The 16,128-nt window shown below is 38.3% G+C and overlaps 1 protein-coding gene across 1 annotated transcript; it reads right to left on the reverse strand.

Annotated features, from left to right (window-relative positions):
- Positions 1 to 1,313: 1,313 nt before the first annotated feature.
- LOC147886245 (putative leucine-rich repeat receptor-like serine/threonine-protein kinase At2g24130) lies at positions 1,314 to 2,623 on the reverse strand. Its single transcript, XM_087395823.1, has 2 exons — positions 1,673 to 2,623; positions 1,314 to 1,393 (listed from the first exon to the last, which is right to left on the reverse strand). The coding sequence occupies exons 1-2, from the start codon at positions 2,367 to 2,369 to the stop codon at positions 1,350 to 1,352; spliced, it is 741 nt and encodes a 246-aa protein (XP_087251949.1). The 5' UTR covers positions 2,370 to 2,623; the 3' UTR covers positions 1,314 to 1,349.
- Positions 2,624 to 16,128: the final 13,505 nt, after the last annotated feature.

Here is a 16,128-nt window from a genome sequence, read left to right on the forward strand (position 1 = left end):
GCATGTAAAAGAGGTACACAAACCAACGAACTTGAGCAACACTAAGATGGAAGACGAAAAGAGACCAAGATGCGATCAATATCCAATGGATTATATTCACCCATTTAGATCTAAGGGCTCTAATTCATTCCATCGTCCTACCATTTAGATCTAAGGACTTTTATTCATTCCATGGTCCTAACCCATTAGCCTCGTTAATATAGTATAGATAGATAGATGTAAATACAAAAACAATGTATTAAGTTTCTCCATAGAAACAAAGAGATCCTAATGCGAAGCTTCACAGGGTTTTCTTTAACCCTCATACTAGATCATAACGTACACCAAGAAAAAAAGACTTTGATTATTGATGAATATTGCATTTACAAAACAGCTTTATTTTTCCCCGATGAGAGAAATACATAAACTGAATCACATTGTATAACTATAGGTTTATGTAGACATCGAAAATATACTGATTGGATCCACTCTACAATTCAAGTACAGAAAGGAAACACATAATATTTCTTGATTTCTTGAAACAAAACATCAAAGCAATACAAGAGATGCACCAATGGCATTCGTAATTTCAAGAACCACATGCAAGAGGGCCCCATATCGACAAGGACATCAATCCGATGGCCCTGCGAAATTTTTGACAATGTTGGGAGAGCTTGTAGTGGATACGTTCAACAGGTTGGGATACTCTCAAGCATTTTCTTGGCAGAGATATGTAAACAACCGTGAGACTTCAAGCGTTGTGGGTAGATCCTGAGTACACAAGAGCCCCAAATGAGCTAAGTGTAAGGTGACTTCTATAGATAGCCCTGGAGTATTGAAGATGGCGAGCACATTGTGTGGGTAGGCTGATTGTACCCAAGACACAAGGCTGTAATGCTCCTCTAGTATTTCATGGCAAGTTGGTCTTTTCTTAGGGGCTTAGCACATGGGAAGAAATAGGATGGGAATGGGAAAAGGTGGTCCCAAGTAATCCCATGCATATTTCTACCCTATTCCCATCCCACCATGTGCTAACAAAAAAAGAACTAGGGATGGGTTTAGGAGGAAGAGGACACATGGCATCATTTCATGTGTTTAAGAGGTGGGGACCTTGTGGGGACAAGGACACATGTCATCCTTCCATGTTTTTGAATCCCTAAAAAAGGGGAACCCATTCTGGCTGCCAGGGTCTAAAGGCCATGGTCCAGGATGGGAGAAAAAGTGGCTACTCCCATTCTAAATCCATCCTAGACCACTTGGTGTAGGATGGGAGTAATGATGACAAAAATATTCCCATCCTAAACCCATGCTAGCCCCATCCATGTGCTAAGGCCCTTAGTAAGGACCTCAAGCATGAGTACTCCAAAGCTCTAAACATCCCCCTTGGTGCCAGGGTTTGGTTTGTATCCATACTCTGTCAAAATGCAATCAAAAAAATGTTAAATGAGGGGTCACTACCCTTTCAAGCACCAAAAGACCAAAACACTTGTCATGAATTTAGGGAAGCTGGGAGAGATTTGCTCATTTACTAAACTCAAAATGTTCATGTACTAGGACTTAGAGATTGCATCCACGCTAGAACTTAATATTTAAAAGCTAAGGAGTTTGTCGTGACTCCTAAAATTGAAATATGTCCCTCTCCCCTAGACCTCAAGCCACAATAGCAACTCGAAGGGAAGGGAAGGGAAAAGACCTGGGGCAATATAGTTGAGTGATCCTCTGAGCAAAATGGATGTCGACTCTTGGAAAGTGGTGCCATTCAACAGTTTTGCAATGCCGAAGTCAGAAATGTGAGCTTCCAAATCTGCATTCAAGAGTATGTTCTCAGGCTTGATGTCACAGTGCACAATGGAGCCCTCCGGATGGTGGTTGTGAAGGTATTCCAGTCCCAGCGCCACTCCATGTAGTATTTTGAGCTTTTGCTCCCTTGAAAGCTGATGCCTCCCTTGAAGATACTTGTCGAGACTTCCATTGGACACGAGCTCTAAGATGATTGCCTTCACCTCCACGTTGAAGCAATATCCCAAGATTCTCACAACGCTTCTGTGCCTCACCTTCGCCAACATCTCAATCTCTCTCTTGAAGCTAGCCTCCGCCTCTACGGTCTTGTCCTTGTCGAGCACTTTGACCGCCACTACTTGCCCTCCTACTAGAATACCTCTGTAGACAGTGCCAACACTCTCTTTTGATCCTAGAACACTCTCTTCATTGAAACATGCTGTTGCTTCGCTTAGTTCATCTGCCCTCATATTCAGTAGCCTCCCCACTCGATCCATGTTGGGCATGGGCATTTGTAAAGCATGGTCTTTGCTGAGCCTCTTCAACTTCATGTAGTAATGATGAAGCCAAACCATTCCCAGCACAAGCATCGCAACCAACGCCACCATCATGCCTACTACAGCTCCAAATATACGCTTCCGAACCGAAGGGGTGTCATGAGACTGATTCGGTGGACTGGAGTCGTAGATTCGGTGCACAATTTAATCGTATAGCCTCGGGTTGCCTGTCAAATTTGTAATAGATGTATTGTTATAGGGTGTCGAATTGGGAACGAGGCCCGTAAACTTGTTCTCGGAAAGATCAAGGTGAATTAAATTGCCAAGCTTTTGTAGGCTTGGTGGTCTGAGCTGTGGTTCCTGGACATACCCAAGCTAATCAACTCAGAACAACTACTCAAGCTAGGAGAAATGTTGCCCAATAGCCTATTGTGCGACAAATTTAAGTGCTCCAAATGTATGAGCTTCTCCCAAAGGTCCAGTATACAACCAGTTAAACCTTTGTGGGATAGATTTACGCCGATAAGCCCATCGAGGACTCCCAAGCTCTGGGGAATGACACCTGATGAACAAGTCATGAAGGCTAGTTAAAAATGCAAAGATCTACAAAAACGAAAAGCTAAAGATTTGCTATAAAATATGACACAGAAACCGGAGAAATTCACCAAAAGCTAGAGAATGGAGAAACCTTACCTGAAAGATTGTTCTGGGAAAGGTCCACATATAGCAATTGGAGTGAGCATAAAAAGGGGTTGGGAATGCTTCCTTGGAACATGTTTTCTGAGAGTGCTACCGTCACTAGAGTCTTGAGTTGAGCAAGCGAACGAGGAAGGGGTCCGGTTATAAAATTATGGTGGAGATTGAAAAAGACGAGGCGGGTATACAAGTCGAAGGCGTCTGGCATTTCCCCATAGAAATGGTTGAAAGCTAGGTGCAGTCCTGTGAGGTTTGGAAGTTCCTTGAGAAAATCAAGCCTCCCATGAGTTCGTTACGATAGAGCGCCAAAACTTGCAAAGCCGTGTAGTTTGCCAGAGTATTCAGCACTCCACCCATCAATCTATTTCCCCTAAGAACAATCTTTTCTACTTCCTTTGCAAAAGAAGGGTATTCTTAAAACTTAACCAAGTCTTACTAAAACGGAGGCTTCCCACATTGGCCTTCAAAAGAAGAGAAGGTGTAGCCCTTCAAATACGAGGGATTAAGGATGATTATGGCACACAACCCTACATCAACACAAGAACATGAGCAATAATGTGAAATGCTCATGATATATTGTGCGATGTGTCATCGTAGGGTACTTGAGTACAACCATTGATGAGTTACTATAGGCCAAAGACTTGACTTGAAGGGACAGCCATTCAACTATAAGGGATGACATGCTCACAATTTATTGTGCCATGTGTTATTGTAGGGCACTTGAGTATAATCATTGATCAACTACTATTGAGTACAATCATTGATTAGCAAAACTATAGGCCATAGACTTGACTCGAAGGGGTGGCCATTCAAATATGAGGGATGACATGCTCATGATTTATTGTGTGACGTGTTATTATAGGGTATTAGAGTACAATCATTGATCAGCTACTTTTAGGCCAAAGAATTGACTCGAAGGGGTAGCCATTCAAACATGAGGGATGACATATTCATTGTGCAATGTGTTATTGCAGCGTACTTATGTACAATCATTGACCAGCTACTATTGGACAAAGACTTGACTTGAAACCACTCAAATAAGAGGGATGATCTATGGCACTTGCCACTTCGTATTAAGACAACAAAGCTAGCAATAATGTGACATGCTCATGATTTATTGTGTGATGTGTTATTATAGGAAACTTGAGTACAATCATTGATCACTTACTATAGGCCAAAGACTTGATTGAAGATGGTCCTAGCTTTCTAGTGCCCACCATTTAAGGCAAGAAAATAACATGCTCATTATTTGTACACACGATGACCATAAAGCCAACGTGGATTTTTTATTTAAGAAAAGGTTACACAATTTGTTACTTTAATCCTTACAATGCTATTGTATATAAACTAGGTAACATTGCATGCAAACAATAACTAAATAGAACACTCCTTATTTTAAGTTAAACTTTTGAAACTTTTTCTAACATTAGCAAAAACATATAATATCGATTTGAAAAAAAAAAAGCACAAAAGATGCCTAGATTTAGGAGTATCTTTTATTGTAATTTTCAAAAACATACTAAAATTTAGCATTTCTAATGGAGTTTCCATCCTTAAGTTCAAGGCATTTTGTTATCTGGGGAAATTTTTGGATACAATAAGATATATGCCTTTGAGATATGGTTATCCAAGCATGCAAGAAGCATGTTTTCTTCTTCTACAATTGCACCCTCTTCCACATCATTCATGTTAAAGTGGACCTACTTTCAAGGGCTTTACCCAGTGGTACAAGCCTCATTTATCACTCGTGACTTTGACAGACACCCAATAGTTAATTACACTAGAAGATGCAAAATTAATTGGAGAAGGACCGGATACCATGGCCTTAGCGAGAGTAGAAGCTGGTATTGGAAACGCATCTAGTCCAACAACAACTTTTGTGGCGTGAAATTTCTCATCAGCCAAACAATCATCTGGTGATGTTACTCTAGGCGTTGCCTCGATAGAAGCTACTACCCCATCTGCCTTGATGATGACATCATTTGTGTTTCGAGGAAGGGAAGCAAAGAACAAATAGGTAAAACCTTGAGATGGGGGCTTAATGACCCGCTCAATGAGTAAAAACAATGAATCCCCCACCCAAGGAGTTTTGTGCCCATAGCAGAGGAAGCAAGCATTTTGGTGGAGTGCAAGAAGGGTATCCATGATCCCCTTGTGAGACTCTCAACTTTGGAGAGTAATTGCACTACTACTTTTTCATTATCTTCATTCTGTCAAACATTGATTGGCTTGGTTTGTGGCAAACTTGATCACCGAGTGAGAGCCTAGCCTTGTCCAACATGTCATTGGAAGGCCACATTTCTGCCTCTCTTTATCATCTTCCTTTGCTCTCCTCTCTGGACATCTCCTTGAATGCCTTGTCTGGTGGCATTCCTCCTTACCTCTCGAATTGCTCTGCTCTAGAAAATATCTTGCTCGCTCACAACAATCTCATTGGTTGAATTCCCTTCAAGCTCACTTTCCTCACCAGTCTTAAGTCCCTTGACCTTTAGACTAATCATCTCACTAGCTCCATCCCTCGGCCCTCAGCTTGGCATTCTCCATAGCTTGGAGTCCCTCAACCTTTACAACACTACTTTACATGCCATTTGCCTGCACCCTTGGCAAATTGTTCCGCATTGAAAATGCTTAAACTTAGCTCCAACAATCTCTGTGGAACCATCCCTCAGCTCAAAATCCTTTGAGCATTGGAGGGGCTTTACCTCTGGCAAAATTAGCTCGTCGATGCTTTACAGTTCCTCGTTGTTCAGTCCAATCGACTCTCGGTAGCCATCCCGCCTGAGCTCGGAATGTTGAATCGACTCACGGTGCTCTAGCTTTCAGGGAGCCTTCTCATAAGCGCGTTGTGCTGAGCTCAACCGAAATGTGCCCTAAGAGCTAGTTTCCCCACAGATAAAGCAATTCTAGTGGGATACTACACATCAATGGGATAGAGCTCTCCCTAAAGAGCTGGTTTATGTAGGAATGATTATGGGCTCATCCTTATGGGGGAGTACGTGCCCTAAGGTATACTTTGCATGTTTCTGATTGGCCCATGCAAACTTGGGCGAAGAGAAGTGTGATGCTTTGTTGCATACTTATGGTGATACATCATATGCAATTAGAGAGAAGAAAAAATCCACTAGAAAGGATTCTTGAGTTTGTGACTACTGTAAAAAGAATGGACATATTGAAAAATATTGCTACAAAAAGCAAAAGGAAGAGCATTTAAAAGGCAAGGCATGCTCATCAGAAGGATCTTCCTCGAAAGAAGAAGTTGCAGGTTTGGTCAAAGTAGATTTTAGTGATCGAGATCGGGCATTTTAAAGTTTTCTTGAACAAATGTTTTATCTATACATGGTGGTTGCACAAGGAAATATATTTTCCTTTGTTTAGGATTAACTTCAAACAAAGGAAATACATTTCCTTCATTTAGGATTAACTTTGAAATGAAGGAAAACGTTTAACTAGTGTAACCACTACACTAAAATAGAACTAGCAAGGTGATTGCAATAGAACATCAAGTTTTGACAAATTGCATCTCATTATTACACAAAAAAGGCAATCATTTTAGCGGGAAAAATTCTAGCAAGAGCAAGGGTCTGCCCAAAATTCAAAATATCGCCCGCCAACACATCAGATTACAGCCCCAAACTACCCCTAAAATAGTTTTATGATTGGCTACACCCGATCTTGCATTGACCCACCAAGAAATGTGTCAACAAGGGCGTGCATATTGATGATGCCGAAATAGGAAAGTCATCATCCAAAGCACTTCCCCATGGCAAGATGTTCCTATTAATATCAATTTAAATGGCTTATTCTTTCATGGTTTCTACACTATTATAATTAAGGAAAGTAGTCCTCATTGTTTGTTATGTTGTATTATTCTCTATGTAGGGAGTGGTAGTGGTAACTAGTCAGTTAACTTTGAATATGATCACCTCACATGATTTTGCTATAGAACGAAGGAGTTGACTCAGCTTAACAGGTAAGCTCCCAATACATCTCACCAACAAGGAAATTCCAAAGACTCGATGGTTGATGGTCTTCAATGCTAGCCACTAAAAGGGAAGTAAGACTTTCTTGAGCATGGTTTGCCTAGAGATTTTGGATGTGTACCAGTTGATTTACCAGAATGTATACCAAGGGATTCCTCTGAACAATGAAATCACAACAAAGTTTTCAAAGCTCTTTGCATTTGAAAAATGCAAAGTAGCTAAACATAATCTAGAGGGCCATAAGATTATATGGGCCCTTTTTGTGATAATGTGTTGAAGACTGTGGTGGACCAAATGGATGGTCTAAATCGAAAGTTGGGCAATTGGAGGATAGCCGATGGGCTAGTGAGAGCTTATTCAATGCTAAGAGCTCAATGTCTGAGTAGTACACTTCAGAAGGCAAGTCTCTTCCATCTGTGGAAGAGACAAAAGAGAAGAAGCTCAAACCAACTTTTGTGAAACATGTAGAGATGGCAAAGGCAATGCCTCCTAGAATGAAACTTAGCTTGGCTAAAAGGAATAAGCATCAAGGACAATAAAAGCAGAGTATGAAAGTAAGAGAGATTCTCTACTTCATCTAGAAAGTGCTTCTAGTACATTTGTAATGTTCATGTCAGAGCTAGAAAGCTTGAAAAAATAGATGGTTGTAATACAAGTAGCCCTGCAACCTGAGTTTGGAAAACTAGAGCCATGAATCCAACTTTATAAGAAGGTTTTAAGCTTTTGTAGGGTTGATGTATACAACCGCTCACTAGTGAAAGAAAATCTAGATTAATATAGGTATACAACATGAGGCTTGTAGTAAATCTTAATTTTAAAGTATTTTTGACTGCTATAAGATATGCTTTTAAGCAATATAAATCACTCCAAGTGCTAAAGCATTTGAAAGAGCTGATAGGCACTTGAAAGTCCTTCTAACCATTGAAGGTGCTGCCAAGATAATGTAAGGGATCTCAAGCTAAAAAATACTTGAAAAGGCTTCCGTGCACATAAAAGTGCTTTTATCTAATGTACTTTATAGCACTTGCAAGCACTCCAATGTTCTAGAAAAGCACTTTTGAGTGCTTAAAAGAACATGGAAGTGCTTTTACAAACCAGAAAGTGTGCTAAAGAGAGTGAATGGGATTTCATCCACTTGAAAATTCTTCAAACGCACCTAAAAGTGCTTTCAAAAGCTTTAACATGCTTTCAAATAGCTAAAATCACTTTAAAGAACTTGAAAGTGATTTCAATTTCGTGATAAAGATTCTAGGTATTTAAAAAATATTTCAAGCACTTGAAAGTAATTTTAGATACCTAAAGGGCTTTCATCCATCTGAATTGCTTTCAATCACCTAGAACTACTTTCAAGCACCTAAAATTGCTTTAAAACTTGGAAGTGCTCCAAAGAAAATGTATGATATATACACGTAAAAAAGCTTTCAAACACACCTAAAAGTGTTCTTCTTCTTATATACTTTAAAGCACTTAAAGCAAACCAATGTTCTTGAAAAGCACTTTTAATTGCTTAAAAGAACTTCATAGTACTTCCAGGTACTTGAAGTGCTTCTAAGAAAGTGTATAAAATTTCATGCACTTGAAAGCACTACAATGTGCTAGAAAGGCACTTCAAAGTGCTTGGAATAACTTGGAAGTGCTTCTAGGCACTTGTACATTCTTCTAAGAGAGTGTATGGGACTTCATACTCACAAAAATGCTTTCAAACACACCTAAAAGTGCTTTCATGAATCTAAAATTGTTTTTTCTCAGATCCACTTCAAAGTATTCCAATGTGCTAGAAAAGCACTTTTATGTGGTGAAAAGAATGTGAAAGTTCATTCTATGCACTTGGAAGTGCTTTCAATCATCAGAAAGGGCTTAACAACACCTCAGAGTGCTTTTTCTTTATTGTACTTTATAGCACTTGAAAGCACTCAAATGTGCTAGAAAGCACTTTTAAAAGCTTAAAAGTACTTGAGAGTGCTTCTAGGCACTTGAAAATACTTTTCCAATGTGATGTGAAGCACTTTTACGTGCTTTAAAGAACTTGAAAGGGCTTTCTACATTGATCTCAAATAGTATTACCTTCCACATTGAGGTTAAGTGTGGAATGCAAGTAATTGCTAGGATAATCAGACTTTATTGAACATTTGGTAGACAAGGAACACTTGAACATTAATCTTTGTCTATACATATCTTGATTTAATAGCACTATAGTACCTTCAGAGAGTAGACATGCATACAATCATATAGGTTGACTAGTTGAAGCATACTTGATCCAAATCTCTAGCCTGTGTTTCCAAGATTGTAAAAAAATGTTAGTTTGATACTTTATCTTGAGTATTTCCTAAGACAAACAAGCAAGGAATTACTTCTAGTGTCTAAAATTTAATGCACTTGAAAGTAATGCAATGTGCTAGAAAATCACTTCAAAGTGCTTGCAAGATCTCAAAAGTTCTACTAGGCACTTGGACGTTCTTCTAAGGCAGTGTATGGGACTTCATACACTTAAGAGTGCTTTCAAACCCACTTGAAAGTGCTTTCATGCATCTAAAACTACTTATTCTTTGCTGCAATTGAAAGCACTCCAATGTGGTAAAAAATCACTTCTATGTGCTTAAAATAATGTGAAAGTTCCTTTTATGCACTTGGATGTTCTTCTAATCACTTGAAAGGGCTTAAGAGCACCTCAAAGCGCTTTTTCTTTATTGTACTTCATAACACTTAAAAGCACTTGAATGTGTAGGAAAGCACTTTTAAAATCTTAAAAGAACTTGAAAGTGATTTTGGGCACTTCAAGTGCTTCCGGTCACCTAAAAGTGCTTTTGGAATGTGCTGTAAAGCACTTTTGCATGCTTAGTAGAGCTTGAAAGTGCTTCCCACATTGATTTCACATAGTATTAACTTCCACATTGAGGTTAAGTATGGAATGTAAGTAGCTGCTAGGATTAGAGACGGGACACTTGAACATCTATCTCTATCTAGATATCCCTTGATTCTATAGTACTATAGTACCCTTAGAGTGTAGACACTCATGCAATCATACAGGTTGACTAGTTGAAGCATGCATGATCTAGATCTCTAGCCACAATTCCAAGGACTGAAAAAAATGCAAGTTTCAGTCTTTCATGTTGAGTATTGACTAAAACAAATAAGCAAGGAACTACTTCCAAAGTCTAGAATTTTGTGCACTTGAAAGTGCTACAATGTGCTAGAAAAGAACTTCAAAGTGCGTATAAGAACTTGGAAGTGCTTCTACCCACTTGAATGGTCCTTCTAGGAGAGTGCATGGGACTTCATATACTTGAGAATGCTTTCAAACACAACTGAAAAGTGCATTTTGGCACCTTAAACTACTTTTTTTGATGCACTTGAAAGCACTCCAATGTGCTAGAAAAGAACTTCTACAAGTTGAAAAGAACATGAAAGTTCAATGTATGCACTTGAATGTGCTTCCAATCACCTAAAAGGGCTTTAGAGCATCTCAAAGTGCTTTTTTTTCACTGTACTTTCATAGCACTTGGAAGCACTCAAATGTGCATGAAAGCACTTTTAAAAGCTTCAAAGTACTTGAAAGTGCTTCTGGGAACTTGAAAATGCTTCTAGCCACTTGAAAGTGCTATAAAGTGATTTTATATGCTTAAAAGAACTTGAAAGTGTTTCCCACATTGATCTTAAATAGTATTAACTTTCACGTTGAGGTTGAATGCAAGTAATTGACAAGATAATTTGATGTTAGTGAATAGGAAACACTTGAATGTTTATCTCTCTCTATATAGCCTTTGATTTGATAGCACTATAGTACCCTCAGAGTGCATAGACATATATGCAAATCATATAGGTTAACTAGTTGAAGCATACTTGATCCAGATATATAGCCACAAGTGTGATTCCAAGGATTGCAAAAAACACCAGTTTGAGTCTTTCATCTTGAGTATTGACTAAGTCAAACAAGAACCCAATTGCTTTTGGTGTCTATACCTACTCTTTTATTTGTTAAAGATGGGCTTCTTGCTTGTCCTGAAACATATGCAATGTTTACTCTATGAATATATCACCAAATTTTTCTAGATTGCAAAGAAAGTAGCCTCCTGTCATGGCAAGTCTAGCCACCAATTACATTCTATAATCATGATTTGGTACATAGATTGGCATCCCTATACATTTCTATATGCTTCATATTCTCTAGTGTGCAGATAGTCAAACTCAACCTCTCTTTTAATTTTTACTTGTATTTAATCATGGTTTCTATTTAATATTACCACATAGGAAAAATATGAAGCTACTAGGTCTAAAGTTGTAGATACGAGGAGCCAATGCCAATTTAGAGAGGCATTACTTCAACAACTAAAGCTTAGATAAGCTACTTAGATGTTCAGTATTGTGCCAACACCCCATGATCCTTGGAGACTCACTGATATTTTGTTCTATGGGGAATGTGTTGCTTATGGTTTACCATTAAAGGGTGAGGGTAAGGGTGGTGTATACATGCTTGCCTATAGTCACCAATACCACCCTCTATACTTTGGTAGTGCATGCATAGGTAGATAAAACTATGTGAAGCTTGGATGAAGTCAAAGAGTTTCAGATTTTGCAAGGCAATGGGTGTCTACCCAACCATGGGTGAGATGATCCTAAAGAAGGTCTTGAGACATACCATATGTTCTTGCTTTTGAATATATAGCGCAGACATTGCCATTCAAATTTCATATATGATTTAGATGAAAATGGCTTTGAAATCCATTGGAGACAAGGGTATAGGGTAGTTTGTGGCTTTGATGTACAAGAAGAGAGTCCAACCTATGTGTAGGGGATAGAGAACGCAACCCAGAGTAATACCAAGAAGGCAAGAGAGAAGACAGGACCAATTTGGATGATGCAGTAATAGCCTATATGAAGGCTAGTTTGAAACTACATTTTGATGTTAATGATAGACTTGATGAAGAAAAGGAGACCCTTTAGCAATTGGCAAACAATGTTTTTAAGAAGAGAGCAGGAAAAGGAAAACAAAGCAATAGTGAATCCAATATGTCATGTTATTTTTTCTAAAAATATTGTAAATATACGTGTAAGACACAATGTAATTAACTTTAATATTTATGCAAGTGGGAAACATAAGAAAGCAAAAGTAGCACACATGGATTCAATAGAGTTGACCCATAGGTAGTAGCAAAGAGTTTTGGTCATGTTGAGGAGGGAGAAAATGGAAACCCCAAAAGTATACCACCTATAGCACACCCTCTTAACCCAATCGCATGTAAAAAAATCTAGAACTAGATCCTCCAATGTAGCCCTAAAGTGTAAAGTAAACCCATTGAGAGCCCCAACCGCTTGTAATGTAGGCACTTGTATCGGGCAATGAAGTTTCCACTTGTAGAATCCCCATTATTGGAATGAAAAATTTTGTGTCTTGTTGTGCTATCTCTTTGTAATGAAAGTGTAGTTCTTTTTCTAATAAACATACATTATTAATCATGTTTATGTGCTAATATTTCTCATTTAGATAGGACTAAGGAACCCAAAAAAAGCACAAGTCCAAGACTTGGAAGTTGAACTGATACAGATTGACACGGTGCTACCACAGTATATGACAACTCCAAAGTTTAGAGAGGATCATTGGAAGAGAAAGCCAAACCTCATCGTCAATATGAGCAATGTGTTAATGATGACTTTTGAACCTAGAAGTGGTGATCCTCTCGATTTTAGCTTAGGTGTTATCAATGAATGTGGCTACGTGTGGAAGGATGCATAGGTATTTTTGGCTGAAGTGAGTACATATGTCAATGTGTTTATATGGAGCATTGGAATGCTTGCCAATGTAGAACGTTGAATAATAGAAGGAAGAAGTTCTAGAGAAAGAGATCAAGAAGTGAAAAACAAACAAAAAGAGATGATACAGATGGGTTGAGATGAGGATAATAATAAAAATTGAACTCGATGATGGAAAACAAAGAAAAAGGTAGAGTGAGCACAACGATGACAATGAAAATGCCTATCTTGAATTTAATCTCGTTTTCCTTGTTTTTACTCATTGGGCTCTTCATCTACACCTCTTTCTTTTCTTATTCATTAGGACTTTATATTTTGTCCATACAATGCTATTGTATATAAACTAGGTAACATTGCAAACAACAACTAAATGGAATACTCCTTATTTTACGTAAAATTTTGAAACTTTTTCTATCATTGTCGAAAACATATAATATCGATTTGAAAAAAAAAAATGCACAAAAGATGCCTAGATTTAGGCGTATCTTTTATTGCAATTTTCAAAAACATACTAAAATTTAGCATTTCTAATGCAATTTCCATCCTTAAGTTCAAGGCATTTTGTTATCTAGGGAAATTTTTGGATATAATAAGATATACGTCTTTGAGATATGGTTATCCAAACATGCAAGAAGCATCTTTTCTTCTTCTACAATTGCATCCTCTTCCATATCATTCATGTTAAAGGGGACATACTTCCAAGGGTTTTACCCAATGGTAAAAGCCCCATTTATCACTCATGGCCCTAACAAACACCCAATAGTATTATTCTAGAAGGTGCAAAATTAATTGGGAGAAGGAGTGGCTACCGTGGCCTTAGTGAGAATAGCAGTTGGTATTGGAAACACATCTAATCCAATAACAACTTCTGTGGCGTGAATTTCTCATTAGGACTAAGGAACCCAAAAAAAGCACAAGTCCAAGACTTGGAAGTTGAACTAATATAGATTGACACGCTGCTACCACAGTATATGACAACCCCAAAGTTTAGAGAGGATGATTGGAAGAGAAAGCCAAACCTCGTCGTCAATATGAGCAATGTGTTAATGATGACTTTTGAACCTAGAAGTGGTGATCCTCTCGATTTTAGCTTAGGTGTTATCAATGAAGGTGGCTATGTGTGGAGGGATGCATAGGTATTTTTGGCTGAAGTGAGTACATATGCCAATGTGTTTATATGGAGCATTGGAATGCTTGCCAATGTAGAACGTTGAATAATAGAAGGAAGAAGTTCTAGAGAAAGAGATCAAGGAGTGAAAAACAAACAAAAAGAGACGACAGAGATGGGTTGAGATGAGGATAATAATAAAAATTGAACTCGATGATGGAAAACAAAGAAAAAGGTAGAGTGAGCACAACGATGACAATGAAAATGCCTATCTCGAATTTAATCTCCCTTTCCTTGTTTTTACTCATTGGGCTCTTCATCTACACCTCTTTCTTTTCTTATTCATTAGGACTTTATATTTTGTCCATACAATGCTATTGTATATAAACTAGGTAACATTGCAAACAACAACTACATGGAATACTCCTTGTTTTACGTAAAACTTTTGAAACTTTTTCTATCATTGTTGAAAACATATAATATCGATTTGAAAAAAAAAATAATGCACAAAAGATGCCTAGATTTAGGAGTATCTTTTATTGCAATTTTCAAAAACATACTAAAATTTAGCATTTCTAATGCAATTTCCATCCTTAAGTTCAAGGCATTTTGTTATCTAGGGAAATTTTTGGATACAATAAGATATACGTCTTTGAGATATGGTTATCCAAACATGCAAGAAGCATCTTTTCTTCTTCTACAATTGCATCCTCTTCCATATCATTCATGTTAAAGGGGACATACTTCCAAGGGTTTTACCCAATGGTACAAGCCCCATTTATCACTCATGGCCCTAACAAACACCCAATAGTATTATTCTAGAAGGTGCAAAATTAATTGGGAGAAGGAGTGGCTACCGTGGCCTTAGCGAGAGTAGCAGTTGGTATTGGAAACACATCTAGTCCAATAACAACTTCTATGGCGTGAATTTCTCATTAGCCAAACAATCATTTGGTGATGTTACTCTAGGAGTTGTCTCAATAGAAGCTACTTCCCCATCTGTCTTGATGACGGCCTCTTTAACATCATGTGTGTTTCAAGGAAGGGAAACAAAGAAAACAAATAGGTAAGACCTCGAGATGGGGGCTTACAAGTGTGTTTCCAAGGATTGCAAAAAACACAAGTTTGCTTTCCTGCTTGTCTTGAAAGATATGCAATGTTTACTCTATGAATGTATCACCAAATCTTTCTAGATTGCAAAGGAAATAACCTCCTACCATGGTAAGTCTAGCCACAAGTTCGTACGTTCTATAAGCATGATTTGGTACATAGATTCCATCCTCATACACTTGCTATATCCTTCATATTCTCAGTAGTGTGCAAATAGCCAAACTCATCCTCTCTTTTAAGTTTTCCTTCTCTTTTATCATGGTTTCTATTTAATATGCTCACATGGGAAAAATATGAATCTACTATGTCTAAAGCTACAAGGACCCAATGCCAATTTATAGAGGCATTACTTCAACAACTGAAGCTTGGAGAAGCTAGTTAGATGTTCAGCATTGTGCCAACACCCCATGATCCCTGGAGACTAACCAACATTTTGTTCTATGGGGAATGGGTATGCTTGGTGTATACATGCTTGCTTGTAGACAACAATATCACCCTCTATGCTTTGGTAGTGCAAGTATAGGTAGATCAAACTGTGTGAAGCTTGGATGAAGTCAAAGAATACCAGGTTTTGCAAGGCAATGGGTATCTACCTGACCATACTATAGGCCATCATCTCCCGGTCGTATTGATGTCCTCTGGGCCCTAGTATGTGCCATGTACTTGTAGTTATTGGCACTTAGGTCACTTAGTACTTTTAGTGTCTTATGACACCTAGCACTAGTGGTGCCACTAGAACACTCTGTCTTAGGGTTCCCTTTTGTTGTACTTTGTACTTTCATTCTTTCATAGTTGATATGATGGCTTTCAGCTCTTGCTCCATTCTTGTGCATCATTCCTCTTCCTTGAGCCTATAGTGGTATTAGAGCAGGACATGGCTTTTATTGTCAGCCACTTCCGGCCTTCTAGCTTGTAGAAGGTTCTTCTTCATTGTTGGTCGCCTCTTCTAGAGCACTCCCTACTTCATGTGTGGGTTGCAATAGCTCTATCGAAGACTTCCATTGCATGGAAATTGATCCTGGGTTCTAATTTTTGATCAACAATAAAATTTTGAGGGCTTTTGCTATCTTGCATCTCCTTTAGCTGTTTAAAGCTCTTCCAAGCATTTTCATCATCTCGAGAAGTCCATTCCTTGAGGTCTACAGTTTGTGACACTTGCACTTGTGCAATCATTTTGTGGACAGTAAGTCCTATTTTTGGAGTTGAAAGCCTTGAGGATATTTTTGCATCT

The sequence above is a fragment of the Dipteris shenzhenensis genome, chromosome 24 (assembly GCF_047967505.1).
Source record: "Dipteris shenzhenensis isolate YYH24624 ecotype China chromosome 24, Dip_SZ_1.0, whole genome shotgun sequence".
In the NCBI taxonomy this organism is placed as follows: Eukaryota; Viridiplantae; Streptophyta; class Polypodiopsida; order Gleicheniales; family Dipteridaceae; genus Dipteris; species Dipteris shenzhenensis.